At 39.3% G+C, this 22,719-nt stretch overlaps 1 protein-coding gene across 1 annotated transcript; it reads right to left on the reverse strand.

Moving 5' to 3' along the window:
• Nucleotides 1-3,571: 3,571 nt before the first annotated feature.
• Nucleotides 3,572-17,862, reverse strand: LOC116891617 (oocyte-secreted protein 3-like). The gene is made up of 5 exons (XM_032892824.1): nt 17,790-17,862; nt 15,358-15,536; nt 12,813-12,910; nt 8,589-8,697; nt 3,572-3,640 (listed from the first exon to the last, which is right to left on the reverse strand). Exons 1-5 carry the CDS (start codon nt 17,860-17,862, stop codon nt 3,572-3,574), a joined length of 528 nt encoding a protein of 175 aa, XP_032748715.1.
• Nucleotides 17,863-22,719: the final 4,857 nt, after the last annotated feature.

The following is a 22,719-nucleotide window of genomic DNA, read 5'->3' on the forward strand; positions in this document are numbered from 1 at the left end:
TTGTAGGATTGGTAAAGATCTTTTCCCAATCTGTTGGTTGCCGTTTTGTCCTAACCACAGTGTCCTTTTGCCTTACAGAAGCTATGCAGTTTTATGAGATCCCATTTGTCGATTCTTGATCTTAGAGCATAAGCCATTGGTGTTTTGTTCAGGAATTTTTTTCCAGTGATGGGCATCTTTCTTTAGGTTAGGGAAGTTTTCTTCTATAATTTTTTTTGAAGATAAGTACTGCCCCTTTAAGTTGGAAGTCTTCGCTGTCTTCTATACCTATCATCCTTAAGTTTGATCTTCTCATTTTTTTTTCTGGATTTCCTAGATGTTTTGGGTTAGGATCTTTTTGTGTTTTACATTTTCTTTGATGGTTGTGTCTATGTTTTTTATGGTGTCTTCTCCCTGTAGATTCTCTCTTCTATCTCTTGTATTCTGTTGTTGATGATTGCATTTATGACTCCTGATCTCTTTCCCAGGTTTTCTATCTCCAGGTTTGTCTCCCTTTGTGATTTCTTTATTATTTCTATTTTCATTTCTTGATCCTGGATGGTTTTGTTCAATTCCTTCACCTGTTTGGTTGTGTGTTCCTGTAATTTTTAAAGGGATGTATTGTGTTTCCTCTTTAAGGGTTTCTACTTGTTTGCCTTTTTTTGTCCTGTCCTCTATCATTATCATGTGATGTGATTTTAAATCTAAATCATGCTTTCCCAGTGTGTTTGGATAACCAGTATTTGCTGTTGTGGGAAAACTGCATGCTTTTCTCTTACCAACTGGTTGTGTCTAGTGTTAGCCGGTCTTTCTGTCTCTGAAGTGGCTTGACCCTCCTGTAAGCCTGTGTGTCAGCACTCCTGAAGACCTGCTTTCTCCGTGCAGGATCTGGATACAGAGAGCCGTGTCACAGGGTCAGCTTCAGGTGCAGGTAGACACCAGAAGGATCCTGTCCCAGAGTGCTCCTGGGTTCCTGTGTCCAGAGGGCTCTAGGGCAGGTTCCTCTTGTACCAGGAATGTGAGCAGAAGTGGTCGTCTCCTCTGAGCTCTCAGGATTGTCCTCACTTCTGAGAGTCCAATTCTCTCCTTCTCCCCACAACGGGATTTGGGTACAGAGAGCTGTGGGACCAGGTCAGCTCTGGGTGCAGACAGAAACCTGAAGCTGTTAATCTTTACTGCATCTATTTTTAGATCGCTTTGACCTGAACACTCAAGTGGACCAACAATTCAAGGTCTTTTTTTTTTTTTTTTTTTTTTGTCTTGAAAGCTTGTCTCAAAACAAAGCAACAATACAACAAAACAAAAACAAAAACTAAAAACATTTCTGTTTAATATCTATTGATACTAGTTTTAGAAAAATATTTCACACAGTGTTCTTCCCAAGGTTCTTTAAGGACAAGGTGTCTTATGCCTCTTTTTTAGGTGATGTCAATTTTTCATGGAGATTAAATAAATGATTCGTTGACCAGTATTTCTGGAACTGGAACCCCAGTTGTCCATATAGTTTTCTAGTAAACATCTTGTGTGATGTATTGAAGGTCAATGGCTGACACTAGAAATAGCCTCATCCTAAGCTTCCTGTTAACTGTTCCCTATTGTATAAATTTACTATTTCTGATTTTTTTTAATGACTACCTTGCTTATTTGCATTATATCCTTTGGTTTCTATGGGAGCTGAGTGACTTTAGAATGGGGAAAGGAAAGATAGATTCAAGTCTAGGACTTGAAGCCAAAGCCTTGAACCTTGCCTTTTCTGATTTTGAACCAGCTCTGCATAGGCAGAGTGAAGTTTAGGTGCCCTGTACCTTCCCTGGGAATGAAAGTGTCTTCTGTACAAAGGGCTGAAACCACTGTAGGGTGCTTCCTTTATTAGAATTCAGTTAATTGGATATACACATAGAAAGTATACATTATTAGTTTCTAAACAGAAAGTATGGTAATGATACAGGCAAGGGGAAGTTGTACTCCTACCAGGTAAATATTAACCTACATTTGAGACAAGCATGAAGTAGACTGTCTGGATTTTGGAAAGCTGCCTTGTACTTTCTTACCAAATTATGAGGTGACAATGCCCAAGTCCTCACCACAGAGCAACAACTGCAATTGAATTCTACCTTTGTCAGGATAGCAATATTGGTGAAAGAACTACTGGGAAAATAGGAACCCATGGTCACTACTTTCACTGTCTGGAGCAACCAGCCCAGTTAATTCAGCTTCCTTGTATTGCAGAACGGAAAGGTTGCTAACACTGCCTAGGACTGACTGACAGAATAACTGTGTTAACAACTCAAAGCTTAACTATCTGCCCCTGAACTTCTGTTACAGAATGGTTTGGTTCTGGAAGAGCTTCTATTTTCTTTTCTTTCTTTCTTTCTTTCTTTCTTTCTTTCTTTCTTTCTTTCTTTCTTTCTTCTCTCTCTCTCTCTCTCTCTCTCTCTCTCTCTCTCTCTCTCTCTCTTTCTTTCTTTTTTGCATTTGCCTCTGTGTTGCACATGCCTGTAGAGGCCAGGGGCCAATGCCAGATGTCTTCATTACTGCTCTTCATACTCTTTACTGAGGCAGGGTCTTTTGCTGGCAAGCCCAGGTAGCTAGCTTGTCCAGAGGATCCTTTTGTCTCTGCTTCCAGAACACTAGGACAGTATGCAGACCATCATGTCCTCCCTCCACTTAATTTTAATGTGTTTGGGATCCAAGTTCCAGTTTGGCAATGCAAGCTTCTAATTTACTGATCCATTTACCCAACCCCTGGGGAAGAAGGTTTTTTTGTTTTGTTATTTTTTGAGAGTTTTTTTCTATGTAGCCCTGGCTGTCTTGGAACTTTGTAGACCAGGTTGGTCTTGAGAGAGATCTGACTGCCTCTGCCTCTGCCTCCTTAGCCTGGGATTAAAGGCACGTGCTACCACCATCCAGCTGCAGGGAGGATTCTAACAGATGTTCTGTTTACATATCTGAGCTCTCCATACTTCTAGTGGGTTTCAGTGTCCACTGACTCTTTTTCAAGCAAGTTCATAGGCTGTATGACTGCACACAATGAGGACTAGTTTTCTTTTTCTTTTATCTTTTTAAAAAAAGATTTATTTATTTATTTATTTATTTATTTATTTATTTATTTAATGTATATGAGTACACTGTCATTGTCTTCAGACACACCAGGAGAGGGTCCTAGATTCCATTACAGATGGTTGTGAGCCACCATGTGGTTGCTGGGAATTGAACTCAGGACCTCTGGATGAGCAGTCAGTGCTCTTCACTGCTGAGCCATCTCCAACCCCAAGGAGGACTAGTTTTCAATTGGCAAATATTACAAACAAGGTATTGAAAACAAGATTAGTAATTACTTTGCCGCAGCTCCCACTTTCTTCCTAATTTAGCCTAGATATATAAAAACTGAATTAGCTAGATTTAGAAGCACAATAATACAATAAAATGTTTTATTTATAGGTTGTGGTTGCAGTAAAAGTTAAAAACACTGATAGTTATTTTCATAGGTATTACAGAAGGGTTAGAGTATATTAAAATAAAATTAAAACATGCAAGTATATAAATATCAACATCCATGTCAAATTCTTAAATGCTATGTTGCTGTGGTGAGTCAACGGTGACATAATGAATGAAAAGTTCTTTGTGAGGAATCATTCTTCCACCCAAAAAACGGCTTTGACTGTGAAAAGAAGTTCAGCAACTCATGTTACTATTTTGAGATCCAAGGCTCAAGAATATTTTTCTTTTATTATTGGGCTTGTTTTTGTATTTTAAATTTTTAAATAGAGTAATAGTAATAACAATATTGAGTCCTCAATATATATCAATGACTGTTCTAAAAATTCTTTAGGAGCAATATGGTAATTATGAACAAAGATTGGGAGGAAGGGAAGAACAGGATCCAAAATATATTCCAATTTAAAAAAGTTTTAAATAATAAAAATAAAATATATAAAAAACCCCGTAAATGTAGATAGGCTAACTGAAGACCTTCACCTTTTCCTCCTTTCCTCCAAATCCAATCCTTTAGTCTCACCCCTAACTCCTTAGCAGACTACTTGCTGCAACCTCTTCTCCCTCCATGCCCCCTTATCCAGTGCTTCACACAGATATTCCCTGCCAAACTTTATTCTCCCCTCTCATCCCTTTATTCTAGCTCCCAACTCCATCAGGCACTCCCTAGGGACTTACTAACAAGCCTGCCAGAGAAGCAAATAAGTCATCTTAGTAGGTGGGTGAGCTACAGGAATACAAGTCTTCACTCCCTCCTTTCCTCTAAATCCAATGTCCTAGTCTCATCCTCAGCTCTCTAGCAGACCACCAGTTGTGGCTTCTCTACCATTCCCAGAGGCATTAAGCAGCTACTGGTGGAACACTCTGATTGCATTCCTCCGGTGGATGATCTCAGCCCAATGCCCCTCTTTTCCATTCCTAAGTGTCAGCTCCCAATACCTAGAAACACATTTTTCCTGTAATATCCAGTGATGACACCTGGCAGGATCCTAGAATTCCCTACCAAGAAAGATAAAGCCACCACTTATGAGGAATTAAAACCCTTGATGTTAAGAGTTGTACTGTTTCTTTTTTCCTCATTTCTTGTAGTTTTTTTGGGGAGTGGTGGTTAATCCAAGTTGAAGTTCTTGATAGTAAAAAAATTCTCCCAGAAGCAATCTTCAGATTCAATGCCATCTCTATCAAAATTCCAACATAATTTTTCACGGACCTTGAAAGGGTAAATTTTAGCTTCATATGGAAAATTTTAGCTTTACTGTAAAACCCAGGATAGTTCAAACAATTCTTAATAATAGAAGAATTGCTGCAAATATCATTGTGCCCTATTTCAGGTTCTACTACAAAGCAATAGTAATAAAACCAGCATGGTATTAGCACAAAACAGTCATGCTGATCAATTCAATTGAATTGATGACCCAGACATAAATCCATACACCTATGGGCAACTGATTTTTGATAAAGAAGTAAAAAATACACAGTGGAAAAAGACAACATTTTAAACAAATGGTGCTAGTCAAACTGGATGTCTGCATGTAGAAGAATGCAAGTAGATCCATATTTATTACTCTGTACAAAATTCAACTTCAAATAGATAGGAGACCTCAACATAAAAGCAGATAAACTGACCATGATAGAAGAGAACGTGGACAAGAACCTTGAACTCATTGGCATAGAAAAAGACTTTCTAAACAGACACTGTTAGTATGGCACTTAAACAAATTAATCAATGGCACCTCATGGAACTGAGATGCTTCTGCATAGCAAAGGGCACCATCATTCCAATAGGTAGCAGCCTACAGTGTGGGAAAAGATTTTTACACTCTACACATCTGGTAGAGGACTAATATTCAGAAATATGAAGAACTCAAGAAACTAGACATTGGGAAAACAAATGACCTAGCCAAAAAATGGAGTAAAGATATAAATAGTGAATTCTCAAAAGAGGAAACTCAAATGACTGAGGAACACTTAAAGCAGTGTTCAGCATTTTTGAGTCATCATGGAAATATAAATTAAAACAACTTTAAATTTCATCTTAATGCACATAAGAATAGCCAAGATCAATAAAACAAGTGACAGCACATGCTGGTGAAGATGTGGAGTAAGGGGAACACTCATTCATTTGCTGGTGGAAATGCAAACTTGTACAGCCACTATGGAAATCAGTGTGGTTGTTTCTCAAGAAGAAGGGAATAGATCTACTACAAGTTCTAGCTATACCCATGGATATATACCCAAAGTATGCTTTATCCCACCATAGAGATACTTGTTCAACTGTGTTCATTGTTGATCTAGTCACAATAGCCAGAAATTGAATACAGTCTAGATGTCCCTCAACAGAAAAATTGATAATAAAAATGTACATTTGCACAATGGAATATTACTCAGCCATTAAAAAAATGAAATTCACAGGTAAATGGATAGAACTAGAAAAAATCATATCTGAATGAGGTAACTAGGCCCAGATAAAAACATTATTTATTCATTGATATGTGGATATTAGCTGTTAATTCAATGGTAAGCAAACTCCAATATATAGAACCACAGAGGTTGGGTATAGAGTAAGGGACTAGGAAGGCAAATAGATCTCCTTAGGAAAGGGAAATTGAGTAGGTACAGCTAGGCAAGGGCAACTTTTGGGAATGGGAGGATCAAGTGCAGAGCAGAATGAGTGAGGGAATATATTTAAAATTAAGGGCCATTTGAGGGGTAATATGGAAACCTAATACAGTAGAAGCTTCCTAATACATGTACATGTAAGAAGAAGATTTAAATGAGACTACCAAATAATAAGAAAGACAGCCCCAAAAGGACATGTGTCACCAAATGAAGCTTCCAGTACTGGGAATGGGTTACATCTAATTCAGTTGTTGGACAAAGGGGTATCATGGGAACTCTGGACAACACAGGCTGTTGCCAAAGCTATTGTCTGTTTTCCATAAACATAGCACTGCCTTATTGCTGATGACGATACTTCCACAATTCACTGAACACAGAGAAGTTGAGCCATGGCCACCTAGAGCCATTATGGATAGTGTTCCTTGGTATTAGAAAGTACTCTGCATGCTACCAAAGAAGAGACATAACACCAACTCATACAAATGCTTTGTTCTGCAATGGTATCCTGTCTGCAAGATATGCTAGTGCAATGTTCGCACAATGCTTGTGGAAGGAATCCATCAATATCTGATTTTACTTAAGGCCCACTCCTTAAGTAAAAGATAGAAACCATACCTTTTGCTGTTCTGGTGACCAAAACTTGAGACTAGATAGCCCAGGGAGGGACCTATCAGGTAAGCCAAATACTACGGTTCTACTAAAGGAACATAACAATAAAATGACTCCAAATGACATTCTGCTATACTCGTGCCTTGCTCAGCCATCATCAGAGAAGCTTCCCCCTCCATCAGATGGTAACAAATACAGAGACCCAAACCAGATAGAATGCAGAGGGGACACTAGCTTAAATGAGTTGCCTCCATCAAATCCCTCCCCTTCAGGGCTCAGAGAACCCAGAGGAAGAGGAGGTGGAAAGAATGTAAAAAACCAGAGGGGATACAGGGCACCAAGGAAACAAAACCCTCTAAACACAACAAGATTGACACACTATTAATTCCTAGGGACTGAAGCATGCACAGGGCCCCTATTAGTCTACACTTGATGGGGTCCTAGATCTGAAAGGAAAAGTAGACACATGTTCCTATGCTTAACAAAGAGGCTAGGTCCAATCAACAATCACTTGGAAATGAAGATTTAGTTTTTTCCAAGGCAGTCTTACAGGAGAAACAAACTGTTCTTATGGGTAGGCTGCATGTTCAGCAGTAGATGATGAGCAGAAACAAAAAGAAAAAAACAACTGAATCCATGGAGGTTCCTTTTTACATAATGTCATTTCATGTCGTTTTCCCTTTTTTAAAATTTTACCTTTTTAAATTTTATTTCCCTAGCCCTTCTGTGTCTTTGCCCGATCAGCCCTTTGCGTATATGTAGTGGACTTTTACATTTTTATGGGACTCCTGAGTGTGTCAGTGAGTGTCTCTGTACCTCTGTTTCTTGTGCCTTTTCTTGGGGTCCTTTCCTTCTGTTTGTTTTGTCTTATTCTGATGTTTTTATTTTATTATAATTATTCTGTAGAATCCATTTTGTTTTCTAATTGGAGACAGAAAGGTGGTGGATCCAGACGTGAGGGGTGGTGGGGAGGAGCTGGGAGGAGTAGAGGGAGGGGAGAGCATATCGGGATATACTATATGACAAAAGTCAGCTTTCAATAAAAGAAAGAATTAAATATATTATTCTTTGAAAATTTGTACATTTATAATATTTACACAATGTATTTTATTCTTTTCTACCCATGAGTTTCTCTCATCCCCATTCATTTCTATGGAACTACCCTCTTTTTCTGAATACAGATAGGGGATATTTACTGAAGCATGATCAACCCAGCAGTGGCCTCACCACAAAAGAGGACGACTCTTCTGCACCATTAACTGCAAATAGTTCCCCTGGAGGGATGGAGCCTCATGAGCCCCTCCTCATGGCTCAAGAATATTTTTTGAAAGTCTAGCACTTTCTGAGCAGGAGATAGCTCACTTTAAAACAGGAGCAAAATGGTCCATAATCCATCCTTTATGAATGGGAGCCACATAGATCATTTTTTCTAAAGACTTACAGAAAAATGAGGGAAAACAGCTCTCAAAGAAATCTTGAATATACTTAACAAAAACCCAGTAGCAAATCATGACTGTTTTGCTCATATTTCTTTTCAGGGCCACATTTATCTTAAGACATTTGGTCTTTTTAATGAAAAGACATGAAGAGAATGGTCCAAATTGGTATAACTTTTCACCCTCCCTTCCATTCCAAACCTTGGCATCGGATTCAGATGTTCAGTTTCAAATACTGTAAGGTAAAATAATACTGCCAAGGAAGGACACCCAAGAACAAGGAGAAGATGATGAGACTGGACCTTTTTGTAGCCTCTTATCAAGTTGTACAGTGGCTATGTATGACTCTCCTCCACTGAGTACATGGTGGAGATCCTCAAACAAACACTGAATGTAATGGATAATTATAACTGTTTGGATATTAAAGTTGGCCCTTGTAGGAATTCTTACCCAGTTTTCTGGTAAGTGGAAATGGCCACAAATATTGCAGTATCTTTTCAGTACCAGGAACCAGCATTGAGGAGCATGCCTTTGTAGGTTATCTACATCATAAGGGTGTCTACAGGGAAAACAAAACAATAAAACCAGGAATTAGAAATCAGAGCAGAGACTGAAGGAAAGGCCATCCAGAGACTGCCACACATTGGGATCTATCCCATATGCAGCCACCAAACCCAGACACTATTGCGGATGCCAAGAAGTGCTTGCTGACATGAGCCTCATATAGATGTCTGCTGAGAGGCTCTGCCAGAGCCTGACAAACACAGAGGCAGATACTTGCAGCCAACCATTGGACTGAGAACAGGGTCCCCAATGGAGGAGTTAGAGAAAGGACTGAAGGAGCTGAAGGGATTTGCAACCCATAGGAAGAACAATATAAAAAGCATAATATATATAATCAGTAATTTACACATTTCTGTTTCTGTATCCTTGGCTTTCCTTCCTGGACTTATCTAGAGATGATGTGAATTACTCAAGGTCCAGGTATGTGTAAGTCATTCAAACAGTAAAACTTATGCAAATCTTTCATGCTTACTTTTTGCCTACAGTTAAAAAATAGCAATCGTTACGTTTTAGATATTATTTTGGAATATTAATGTCTGGGATTAGATGATAGTTAAAATGTACATTGGTTTAATATAAAGATACACTTTTAAAATCAGAATTCAATTAGCAAAAATATTTAAAGATGTTTTATGACTTGTAAAATTTATGTGGAATGTATTTTTGTAATTTTAGATCATATAACTCACATTTTACTTAAAAAAAACCAAGTAGCTCTTATTGGATGTGTATGTAATGTGTATATAAAATGTGTCCTTTGATCTCCACACATATGCTGTAGCATGTACACACACGCAAACACATACACACTCAGACAAATAAATGTAGTAATTTAAAAAATATGCAAATAAAAATGAAAAATAGAAATATTTGAAATAGGGTAATGTGAAATTGTATACATTTGAAACAGTTCAATAAAATATCTAATATATTCATATTACTATATACATGAAATATACATTCTACATATTTATATTGTGTGCTCAGATACTAAAATGAACAAACAAAAACATGAATTACCAGGGTCAATGTTAAGACACTGAGTATATATGTGAAGGAGCTACCTGAGAAAGAAAAAGATTCAAGACTGCACAAAAGATCCATAAGAGCAAGTGAGAAGATTGTGAAAAGATTGGAACTTTAGGGATAAATAGCTAACTTTCACAAATGGGTTTTTTACCTACACCTTCTATTCACCCATAAGGAACACAAATTATGATTTATGAGCAACAGAAGGTTGCTTTACCTTTCTACGCAAGGTTGTAATCTGGTCTTATGGTAAAACAATGTGCCTAAGACATCGTCATCTCAGCAAGGACTGGATCACACAGTAACCCCCAGGAATGGCCTCCCTGATACCCTGTGATGTAACGTACTGTGTACTGTGTGAAATTTCCTCACTCAGTGCACTCAGGGATTTAATGGGGAAAATTCTGATTCCCCCCTTTGTGATTGTTTCTTTAGTGGAAAGCCTCTTCTTTCAGAATAAACATTTGAAACGCTGGTGTGTTTGGAGCACTATCTTCAAATATATTGAGAATTACTCATTTTAGTTTGGGATTTGAAATAACAATCTTTAAATAAAAGCAGACTTGATTAGCTCCAAGTAACCTATTCATTCAACTTTGAGATAGAACATCTTCCTTTCAACCAAGTTTGCCAGGGGCCAGCCGTGGTGGGGTTCTTCTTTTTTGTCTGTTCTTCTTGAGGCAGTGGAGAGGGAAGAGCGTTGGTAGAGGTAAGACAGAGTCTTCCGAGATACTTAGGGTTGCTGTATAATAAAAAGTTTACTTGTCTAAGTTACTGTGCTACTAGAGCTGACCTGCCTGCTGCATTCCTCTGAGGCCAGAAGCTGCAGTCCCTGGCACTTAGCACCGCTTCCTAAAACAGCAAAGGATTAGGTACATGGTCTTTGTCCTATCTCAGCAGGAACTGCGGGGCTCTAACTTTCTGCCTGCTAGTTGGAGATCACAGGAAGAAAAAGGAACATTTTGAAAAGTGAGTACAGCGTTTATTACTAGGTTGTAAGATGGTGGGGCAGTACGGGGGATGGATGGGAGGAATACCCGTTTGGGGGAGGGAGAGGGGATGGGGACTTATGGACAGGAAACCGGGAAAGGGAATAACATTTGAAATGTAAGTAAAGAAATATATCTAATAAAAAAAAGTTTCCTATGAAAGCAATCTAACGGGGAAAGCGGAAAGATCCTAAGTGGGGAAAGGAAAAAGTTCTAAGTGGGGAAAAGGAATAAGTTTCCACTCTAAGGCAAAAATTTCTCCAAGGGAAAAAAGTTCCTTTTATCTCCTCTGTGTCCTCAGTACAGTACTTATACATCTTTCACAATACATAATCACATGTTACAAAGTTCATCACAAATTCACACAAAAATCAAATCATAAATTGAAATAGAAGTTCACAACAGAGAATGTTTACATGCATATCCGTTAGGAGTAATTATCTGGCTAAACACCACTGGTCACAGCTCCACAGGTTCACTGAAAGCTTAAAACCATAACTAAGCTATCAGTGAAGTTTTGTATAGATAAACCCAGTCAATATTTTATCTTCTGTCCTAGCATGTATAACAAATCGTTAGATCCCTTTTTATGACCTTTGGTTAATTGTTTTGCAACCTCTTGGGATGTGCTCTGGGTAGAAGAAAGTCTGGTTACCATCAACAAACAATTAACTGGTGACACTCGGGAGACTGGCAGAGTTCTCATTGCAGTTTTGACTGTCAGAAAAGGACCTAACAGCAGTCCCACTATAAAAGAGCTTAATAATCACAGATATAATTTTAGGACTTCTTATAGGATCATCATTAAGATTTAAGAAGTCATCAATTTGTCTACATAGCATCATTACAAGACAGCAGAGATCTGCTTCAAAGGGGTAGGCTATTTAATGATTGTTGTGTATGTTCAGTAATAACAGGAAAAGCATATTAATAGCAGGAATCTTTCCTAAAATGAATTCCCTTACAGCCATGCTGAATAAGAGTGAACCTGTCGCAGATTATATAATAATCTGAAGGAGGCCATCTCAGGGAGATCACCTGCTAGTTATTAGCTTGTCCCATTATAGCTCCTGGCATAAGTTGGCATGGTATTCATGCTCTGCACACAGAGTCGATGATGAGGATTCAAGTGCGCTGGGCTCCCGAATGCTGTGGAAAGTCATCGTCTCGCCTGAATGCTGATGTCATACACAGTCTTAGTGCAGGAGCACTTCACAAACCAGAAATAAGCTATCAAACTTTCCAAGGTTTTTGTCTTATTTAACTCAAACTTCCTTCAGGAATTTGAAACTTACTGTTTAAGCTAGATGACTGTATTGTAAAAGCTTCATCTTGTATATCATTATTACTGGTTTTCAAACTCAGGTAGAACTAATTTTTATTAGACTTTCTGAACTCTAATCTTCGAATAACCTAGAGTCTCAGTGTCCCTTCTCTTCCTTTCCTTTTTCACCTTCTCTCCCTGCCCTCATGCCCATCCTTTCACACCTTCCTTCTCTGTCTGTCTGTCTGTCTGTCTGTCTGTCTGTCTGTCTGTCTCTCTGTATGTATGTATGTGCTTGCTACATAAGTACTCTACCATCGGGCTCTAACTCCATCCCCCTTTTTATATTGTGACAGCTTCACCTAGGTTTTTTATGGCTGGCTTTGAACTCACTGAGTAGTGTTAGGTAGGTCAATCCTCCTAAGCCTTCTGAGTAGCTGGTTTTACATGACTGCCATGAGGCCCAGCTAGAATCCTTTGGATTGTTCAGAAGCTAAAGCCAATCTGTGTACTTAAGACATTTGCTTAGATATTGTGTACCAATGTTGGTGTGATGCATTTGGCTTGGCAGCATGTCCTGAAAATCTTTCAAGGAGTAGATAGATGAACAGCAAAAACCCACCCATGCTTTGTAACCTGTGCCATTTTATTGACCTAAAGTTTGGTCTCTGAGTAGGGACTGCAATAGGGGTTAAGATGGATTAACATGCTTCAGACACACAGCTACTTAAGACATCATGCATTTCAAGATTGTGGACAAGCAGTGACATATTTTTGCCAAGAGCTGTTGGAATTGAATCAAGAAATCAATGGGTGTTTTCCACTGACCTGGGAATGACACACTGCAGTTGAAGCTCAGCAGAAAGAGATGTATTCCTGGGCTTATAGGTGAGCCAGTTATTAACGATAGTTCTATCAAATGCGTGCTGTTGAGATAAGAGATCTTTGAGGTATACATATGGATCGTCACCACACATTTTAATATATTCAAATAAGAAATTGAAAAACTACCACCCCAAGAAATAAAGACGCGCAGACAAATTAATGTACTTAAAGTTCTCCCTGCAATGCAGAAGCACTTAACAAACAGGAAATAAAGCAACGCACTCGACATAGGATTTGTGAATGAGATTGGCAGGAGGCTGATCCCATTATCCCTGGAGCTTTTCCACTAGCCTTTTCAAACAAGTTCTAGCAAGTGTTTCTTACTTATATGGAAAATTGCTCTGTCAGTATTTAGGAAGATGAAGAAGCTAGTTAAAGAATCCCGAAAGACTTTTCCTGATATAACTGACTTCAAACACAGTATTTTATTTTTACTTTGGATTTACAAGTTTCTAAAAAAGCACATCAGGAGAAAGACTGCTAACTAAAAAAACATGATGTATTTGTACTGGGCATGAAATGCATTAACATTTCATAATAAGTTACAAATCTTATGGTTTTGCTGTACTTTTGGGATCACATTAGATATGGCATATGATCCCAGTTAATAGGTTCCAAAATCAGTAACTCATTGAATAAATAGATTAGCTGAAGAGTATCCTCGAAGATAGATTCAGGTGATTGCCAAGGTCTGAAAGATTTATCTCATCTAGCTTTCAAATCAAGAGGTTAGGCAGACAAACACTATTAAAACTGTGAAGTAGCCTCATGATGGCTGGCAGAGTTTAAACTGGGTCATTTGTAGAAAAAATCTACCCAGAGCAAGGGGCCAGGAGAGATCAATATACTTTGACCAGTTTCTTAGCTGTGGTCCTTGTGGCCCTGTAGGATAGGTAACTCTCTGTTATGTGTGTGCTAAATACCTGCTCCTCCTCACCAGATGTCAGCTGCACCCTCCCCTCTCTGGATGGAGTAATGAGTATTGCGTCCCCAAATTGCCCACTGTGGAGAAGATTGTTTCCACTTGATAATGGTTGGGCTTCACTTCTATGAAGGGCTCTGTCATGGTTTGAGTATGTTTGGCCCAGGGAGTGGTACTATTTGGAGGTGTGGCCTTGTTAGAGTAGGTGTGTTACTATGGGCATGGGTTTAAGACCCTCACCCTAACTGCCTGAACGTAAATATTCTACCAGCAGCCTTCAGATGAAGATGTAGAACTCGTAGCTCCTACTGCACCATGCCTGCCTGGACTTTGCCATGCTCCTGTCTTGATGATAATGGAATAGACTTCTGAACCTTCGAGTCAGCCCCAGTTAAATGTTGTACGTTATAAGACTCCTTGGTCATCTTGTCTGTTCACAGCAGTAAAACCCTAACTAAGACAGGCTCTGTATTTGACACTTGCTTTTAGCTGCCAAAAACCTCAAAATGCCTTTGGATTTCTTCTGATGGATACATGGAAACAAATCAGAGTGCCTGGCACCTTGCTGTGGGTAAGCATAGGCTTGAGAAAATGACCAAGATAGACAATATAATACGAGGCAAAGAGGACTGGAAGATCTTCACATCAATTTGGTTAAGTTATCCCATGCATATAACATGAAGTTTAGGTTCCTAGAAGAATACACTTATTTCCATGACTACAGCAATGAAAATGAAGATAAATGGAAGCTTTTAAATTTACCTTGGATATGCTTGAGACTTGCTATATTAAGGTCTGGGCACTGAGCACAGTACACTAAGGAGGAGGAGTTACCCTCAGGAATAAGCTATAAGTTAGTGACGGAAACAGATCTGTAAATCAACTACAATAGGAGACTTCCCCAGGGATATCTTCTATGGATTTTTCTCATCATTGTTGTTCATTTCATTCTGCTCAGAGTCATCAAAGAACTAAAGCAACAAGTTCAGACTAGGCATCAGTAAGCCTCTTCTCTGACCTTTGCTCTGCTGTGTTCTAACTTCATGTGTTGGGTTACATGGCTAACTTTTATGGCCCAATCCCTCACTCTATGTAAACAGAAGCAGAATTGATCCAGTAGGATTAGGTGTGTAAAAAGCCATGTGAAAATGATGTCTACCATATTAATAGAATATTAACTTGTTTTTATAGAAAGCCTATAGTTTACCTATTAATGCCAAGTATCCTATACATAGTAAGTCTCTGGTGAAGGAATAGAAGGTGGGTGGGTGCGGAGGGGACATCCTTATGGAGACTGGGGTGAGGTGGTCTGGGGAGGAGGTATGGGGTGTGGAATAGTCCAGGGGGTGGTGGACTGGGAGGGGAATAAAATCTGGAGTGTAAAAATAAATACAAAAATTGAATAAATAAAAAAGAATGTCCAAAAAATTAACAAAAAATTCTTTGTGTTTCTCTTAGGCTAAGGCACTAGGATGGTAATACCAGTGTTATGTATCTATTAAGACAAGAACAGAAAACACTTGAAAGGACTTTACAGATGGCACCAGAAAAAGTTCCTTCTCTTACCTCTATGAAAGTCCCACAGAAACTGAGTTCATAACTAAACTCAAGCTCAGCTGATGTCATGGAAGTTACCGGGCAGCCTGGCCCTAGGAATAATTCATCATGGTGGATGAGTTCATCAGGATAAAACAGTGCTCTTTTAGCTATAACACGGAGTTTAAAGTAGTCACATTCCACAGATACTGTTGAAGAGACGAAAAGGGCGTCAGCTGCTCCACCTTCATACGTACATAGCAAAGGACTTTGATCCAAATTAGGGGAAATGAAAAACCCAATTTAACCAAAATCACTAGAGTTTAGGGATGTGGGCAAAGGATTACTTTGATGGCATGACTATCCTTCTTTTTCCTACCTATTGATGTTGCTTAAATAGAATCAAAAGTTCTGCCCGAGATTAACCATAGTGACTATTTAGAACGAAAGGGGGAGGGGTGAGGAGGGATGGGGGAGGGGAGATGGGATTTGAAATGTAAAGACATGAAATAGCCAGTAAAAATAAAAGAAAAAAAATAGAATGAAAGTAGAGGTTTGTACTTTTATTAGGGAGCGAATATTGGATTCACCAAGAGCCTGCCAGCTTTGCTCTATTAACTGGCTAACAAACCCTGGCACTCCTTCCCTCTCTGCCTCCCAATCACTGAGGTTACAGGCTTTTTTCTGTGTGTTGGAGATCTGAGCTCAAATCGTTATGCTTCCATGAAAAGTAACTTTACCGGTTGAACCAGCTCCATGGCCCCTAGGCTTTAATTTTCAGGCCATGGCTGTGTACCAAATAGTAGCAGACATGTAGTTCATGTGGAGAAGATGCAAGTCTTTCAAGATCCAAGGATAAATAATGAGCAGAGTCTAAACATTATGCTTTATGGACTCACTACAGTACTGCCCTGGAGATCAGAATGTTCAATTTACACCTCTGCTGGACTCCTCCTGAGCTTCAGGACAGATATCCAGTTAGCTATGAGATATACAAAGGATATCTGCAATAGTCCTTCTCCGCATGCACATGGTTTACATGAGATCCATGTTGTTTTACATCACTTCCATTTGTATTTTCCCATTCTCAGTGAACAGAACCACACTTACCAACACCGAAGCTTTAGGATCTAAGGATCTAATCCCAGTTCCCACATCTCTTCCTTCCCACATAGTCTCCCTCTTTTACTTTCCAACTTGATCTCGCATCTACTTCTGCTTGGCTGTGCCTTTGGCTCCATTACTGTCCCTTACATGGGCAACCTCAGCAGCCTGGCAGAGGCGCTCACTGCCTCCAGCCTCATTTCTTTCATTCTTTGCAGCTGCCCTATTCTGACAGAAGGGTCCTCTTGCCTACACCCCTTTTCTGCCACCTCAGAGACCTCCACTCTTCTGTTTTTAAAAGTCCTTTAAATTTTAAGTAATAATTTTTCAGTTGTTTAAAAAATGTTTAATTCATTTTGATCATATTTCATCATTTTGGGCTATCACATTTGCAACAGGTGTTTTGCACAATTCTCCTTTCGTTTATATAAAAAAGGCAAAGAGTAGGGACTGTTTCTTGCCGTCTAATACCCCGCCCTTCCTGTAAGCAGTGACATTATTTGAAGGTTCCACAGTTACGGCGCTACCTCCAGGAATTCCCTTTTGTCCTCCCAATACTACACACATTATTCTTAGTGCCCAGACTCATAGTCAGCTCTCCTTCTGAGACATTCTAATAGTTTCTTTGGAAAACTTAAGTTTTGTCTCCTTTGAGTTGAGTTCGTGCTGGTCTGCAGGGCTTGATGGTATTTTAAATGAGTTCTGTCCCATCATGCCAGTGGTAGAACAAGGTTGCTCAGTTGTTTGGGAAACTTGGACCTCCTAGGATCTGAGAGCAGCCTGGGGTCAGTCCGTGTGGGACACTGAATGCTAGTCTATGCGTCACTAAGTTGGCTGTAGGAAAACACTGGAATGTTTAAGAACTGTTTATTGAGAATATCTTAAAAAGAATTGTATAATGACATAGGGAGGGCATGAGAGATGATTACGTAAGGAAAGCTAGTTAAGAATGTTGAATAATGCAGGTAGGAAACTGGTAAAAGAAAGATAAGAAGTAGGGAGAGAGAATCGTGTAGAAGAACAGGCGGCTCAAGGGCGACCTAACTGGAGTGCCTATGTAGGAAGCGGCTGGGGTAGGAAATCCAACTCTGAGAACCTCAGCACACTAACACTAACACACTGAGTCCAGAACACCTTTACTAGCAGGGATGGGGGAGAAGACAAGACATGGATAATGAAAATTAAGTTTGTAAAACCTGTATGTTGGGCCATTAAGGTTCTAGTAATCCAGGCGGAGACAGCATAGAGGCCTAGGAATTATTGTCTCCAGCTTTTCAGACGGAATGATAAAATCCTCATAACTCCTAGACAGTGAAGGAACCCCTGGGCACGGCGCCAGGCACGGCCCACTCTGGTACCTGGCTCTATCCCAGAACATCTCCACATCCCAAATATGAGCAGCAGCAGTCCTGGCGAAACGAAGGCCTTCATTATGCCAGACCTTGCCTGGGACCTCCTCAGGTGTCAGATAGTTGAGAGGAACTAGCAAGGCAGACTTGTTTTTATGCCCAAAGCTATACTCAGATGTATTCAATGAACCCAATTCAGGAAAATAAAAAACCAAAATAAATAAGCAGGAGAAATCCCTTTACCATACCATCAACTCCAGCTCCCAAGTCTTTCTTTATCTTATGGGCTAGAAATATATAGTATTGGCTAAGTGAATACAGCCACACATTATGAGGTGCTTTTGAACTAACTGTGTAAAGCCTGAAAATGCCTGACTAGGTAATTAATTTGCCGGCCAGTTTTTGGTATTCTATGAGTAGATTTAGGGATGCCACTGACTCTGACACAATGCTGTACTTTGTCGCTCGTGGTTGAAGCCATCTGCCCCAAGTTTGTAGTAGTTAGCTTACTTGATTAACTTATTAATTAATTAATTCATTGGTTGCATTAGGAGCTAACTTACTGGATGTTACTCACTATTAACAACCCAAGAAGGAGAGGCAAATAGAGGCCCCAATATTGACCATTTCTGAAACAACCTTAAGAGATTCCCAGTGTTTTTCAGTGTTTTCATAATATCCTTGCTAGAGTGACATGTCTAAGCCATTAACCTCTTATACCTTTGTAAATGAGCCTTTCTAGACCAACAGACAGATTGAGTCCCAGGCACTATGGGATGAGTGTATGTACTTCCTGGAGAGAGTGTTTCATCTGAAGGCTTAAAAAATTCCTGTGATCCACAATACTTTTCTATTGCTGTGCTAAAATACCATGACCAAGGCAACTTATTTATTGCCTTTATTGTTCAGAGATATGGGCTTACTGTTCAGAGATAAAAAGCCCATGACTATCATGGTGGGGAGCTAGGCAGCAGGTAGGCAGACATAGTGCTGGAGCAGTAGCTGAGAGCTCACATCTTGAGATACAACCATGAGAGACAGAGAGAGAGAGAGAGAGAGAGAGAAGAGAGAGAGAGAGAGAGAGAGAGAGAGAGAGAGAGAGAGCATTCTTTTGAAATCTAAGAGCCCTCCCCCAGTGACCACACCTGTTCCAATCCAATAAAGCCATACTCTTAATCCTTCCCAAACAGTTCCATAAGTATTCAAATATATGAGCCTATGTAGGCCATTTTCATTCAAACAGACAGATCATAAAAGTCTTGTTTTCTTTAGGTATGTCAATAAATGTTTGTTAACATCTATGCTAGAATTTATTGTACAAGTTCAGGATGCTAGTATTACGTTTTTTTAATATAAGCAACAGTAAAATGTGCATGTGTGCAACAGTAAAATGTGCATGTGTAAAGTGTCCTGGGAAGTGTATTAAGAGAAGCGCTTGAAGTCTTATCTAAAAAACAATTTTACACCCATGAAAAGGATACTGTAGCATGAAAGAAAAGATCCACATATACGTAGAATAAAACATGTGATTCAAACATGCAGCTTCCAGCTCAAATGTCCTATACTATGATGTCCAGTTTTTTCCACCTCACAGATAATTTGAGAGGGATCAGATAGATAATTCTGAAAGTATCATTAATTTTTACAATATCTTAACCAGCATCCTCATAGGGCAGAATATGACTTCCCATAACTCTAGCCACAATGGATTTGATGCTTATCTGGTCTTGGTTGGCACGTGTATCCGTGTTACATTTCAACACAAAGAGTACTGATCCTCACTTTTAAAAGCTGAACAATTAGCAAATAATCCTACTCCTTGGACCTTACAAAGGAATAATCATGTTTGCTTTTTATGCCAATAACAATCAAATTCACAGTTACAGCTCAGAAGTGTCACATTGCTGTCTCATGTCACTGTGCTGACACACAGCAAACCTTCAGAGTGGTGAAGTATAATTCTCACTCGGGAAGAAACTCAGAACTTTAGAGTTGTTTTTTTCCTTTTCTTTAGTACAGACTAAGAATTCCTTATTATAACTACATGAGAAAATAATAGTTTAGATTGGTGTATTTTGGGATGAGGGCTATTTCCATATGCATAGGGGGACACAACTGAGAGAACTTGGATCTAATACAGAATTCATTATTTTTCCCATTCACCTCCCACACATATAGCGTGAACATCACCTTACAAAATATTTTCACTCTTATTTGTCTGAAGCAATTTTTTCACTGTGTAGAGGTTTTCTCTTGTTGTACACAGTCAGGATTAAATGATTTTTGAATTAGAGGCTTGTAAATTTTAGGTGTCTGGGTTAGTGGTGTTTAATGTGCAAGACAAACACTGCTTAGACGTGTCTCCTAGGCTGAAAGAAACAAGTTTTACTAAATGTAGTACCAACTCCACTGGAGACAAGAAGAGAAAATGAGTATTTATTCTGTATTGACTGCGAAATGCTATATTAATGCAATCTGCAATAAATTAACCTTAAAGATGCTTGAGACAGGAGCTGCAAGCAAGTCTGCCTGGAGAGAATGGGGACTGGGGACAACACATCTTGTAACCATCCTGACAACTCTGCATCCACGATGCTACTTCCTGTGGCTGTTGAAGAGATTTTGATCATTTATTGCTCTGCACTATGGAAGGCTTGCCATAGGTGGGCTTTTGCACATAGACAAGTTTTTGTTATACATTAAGATAAAAGTAAATGCTTTAGCGTATCTGCCCCCCTACAAACAAACAATGTTTACTTTGTTATTAAATCAGGATCATAGAATTTTGTGGAAAAAAGTTAAACTAGGTATAGCAAACTTGACATCTAAGTATGTTGAGGCAGAAAGGGGGAAGAGTCCTGTTAACCAAACAACCTTAAGGAATCCCATTAGCGAGGTGTGGTGGCACACACATTTTATCCCGGAGCTCAGGAAGTGGAAGCAGGCAGAACTCCGTGAGTCTGAGGCCAGCCTGGTCTATATAAGGAGTTCCACAACAGCCAGGACTACATAGTATGACCTGTTTCAAACCTCTGACTTCAAACAAAACAAAAATGAAAGTAAACCCATGAAATGATTGAAAATGCAAGTACAACATTTGCTAAAAATATAAATCTAAAAAAAATATAAATCTAAAGGCCAACCTAATACATTCCTTAGTGACAGATATTGTGAATCTTTCTAAACTTTTCCAGAAGGTATGTATATATGTATGAAGTGCACATGTATATGTATATATAAATATGTGCCATATGAATGTATATTGTGTGTATATACACATAGAAATATACTGTAAATGTGCAGATTGATTTAGTCGGTTTTATATTATTTACGTGTGTATCATTGCATTGCATTAGAGATGCCTTCAGAGCATGGGTCTGTATGCTTGAAAGAGGGGACAGTGCCACTGGCAACATCACAGAAGAATATGGCTTACCCTCCTCCAGCAACCATTAATTGCCTATTGTTCCTCAGGGAAGGGTAAGACTTTATGAGCCTCTCTTCCATACATGATAGTGTGCTGGAGGACCTCATCTTGTACAGTTTATCCTGAGAATAGCCACTCCTACTGTGAGTTCATGTATGCAATAGCTGTGTCATGTCTGGAGGGCATTTTATACATCCCCTCCCTGTGCCCCAGATCTTACATTCTTTCTGCCTTTCTTATGTGATATCCTTGAAAGTCTGTACCTGTATGTAGGGGTCATTTCTACAGAGATGCTCCCTGAGCCTCGGCAAAGGTGATACAGATGCCCCTTAGGGATGAGCTCTCAACAGCGCTATTCTCAACACACTGACTGCTTATGAGTCTCTGTATTGACCATGGCCCACTGCAAACAGAGCTTCTCTGATGAAACCTGAGAGCGATGCTAAACTATTGGCACAAACATAAATGTTTCATGGCAGTTCGACAGTGTCCATTTAGTGAAAAGGAAGTGCTCCGATTTTGAAGAACTCTAGCATATATATAACCTGCATGTTTGTCTGCACATTATATGTGTGTCTGTGGAAGTCACAAGAGGCTATTGGTTCTCCTGGAATCGCAGATGCTTGTGAGCCACTGTGTGGGTGGGAGTTGAATACAGGTTCCCCTGGAAGAGCAGATAGTGGTCCTAACTGCTTATTCGTCTCTCAGCTTCCTATACCCTGAGTTTTTAAAAACTGAGAAGTTATACAAATTGAAGCAGAAAGAATTAGAGATTGGATGCATACATCTTTACTGTATTAAGAAATAAAAAAAATTAGCAGGGATAAGAAAGAAGAGAAGTAGGTCCCAGGGTGCAAACTCCCCTTTAGCTAAGGTGATGAACCTTTGCTAATGCTCATGTGCGTGCACACAGAGACACTCACAGACACACACACAGACACACACACAGACACACACACAGACACACACACACTCATACAGAGAGAGAGAGAGAGAGAGAGAGAGAGAGAGAGAGAGAGAGAGAGAACACAGAGAGAGACAACTGACTATTGAAGGATGAAAGGAGAAGGTTTGTTCATTTACTTGACAGCAAGTATAAGAACCTCCTCAGGTTGACTATGTTTCTGTACTATGAGTAGGTTGAATATATTTGAGAAATTCTATTTTCAGTGCTGGGGTCTGAACCCAAGACCTTGAGATTTCTAGGCAAGTGTTCTACCACTGAAGTAACTCCTTAACCTTAAGAAATTGTTAAGTGGTAAATGGTTACATTTCTTTCTATTTTACATCTTTGTCTCTTATTTTTGCAATAGATTAACTAATTAATTAACTAATTTTGGTGTGTGTTTTGTTTTGGGAGAGCATCTCATGTAGCCCCATGCATAATCACGCCTAATTTTGAAGTGCTGAAGATCAAACCAAGGGCTTTTTGTATGCTAAGCAAGATGTCTTCTATTTCAGTCACAACCCCAACTTTCTGTTAGAAAAGACTGTTAGTGCAACAATACATTT

Source organism: Rattus rattus, chromosome 2, assembly GCF_011064425.1.
Source record: "Rattus rattus isolate New Zealand chromosome 2, Rrattus_CSIRO_v1, whole genome shotgun sequence".
NCBI lineage: Eukaryota > Metazoa > Chordata > Mammalia > Rodentia > Muridae > Rattus > Rattus rattus.

Excerpts from the sequence above, each read along its gene's own strand:
- LOC116891617 (XM_032892824.1), bottom strand. The coding sequence starts at position 17,862 with ATGAAGGCCTTCGTTTCGCCAGGACTGCTGCTGCTCATATTTGGGATG. Across the intron at positions 15,537-17,789 it reads ATGTTCTGGGATAGAGCCAG|TATCTGTGGAATGTGACTAC; the intron begins GTACCAGAGTGG and ends TCTCTTCAACAG. Across the intron at positions 12,911-15,357 it reads TCTGTGGGACTTTCATAGAG|CACGCATTTGATAGAACTAT; the intron begins GTAAGAGAAGGA and ends TTATCTCAACAG.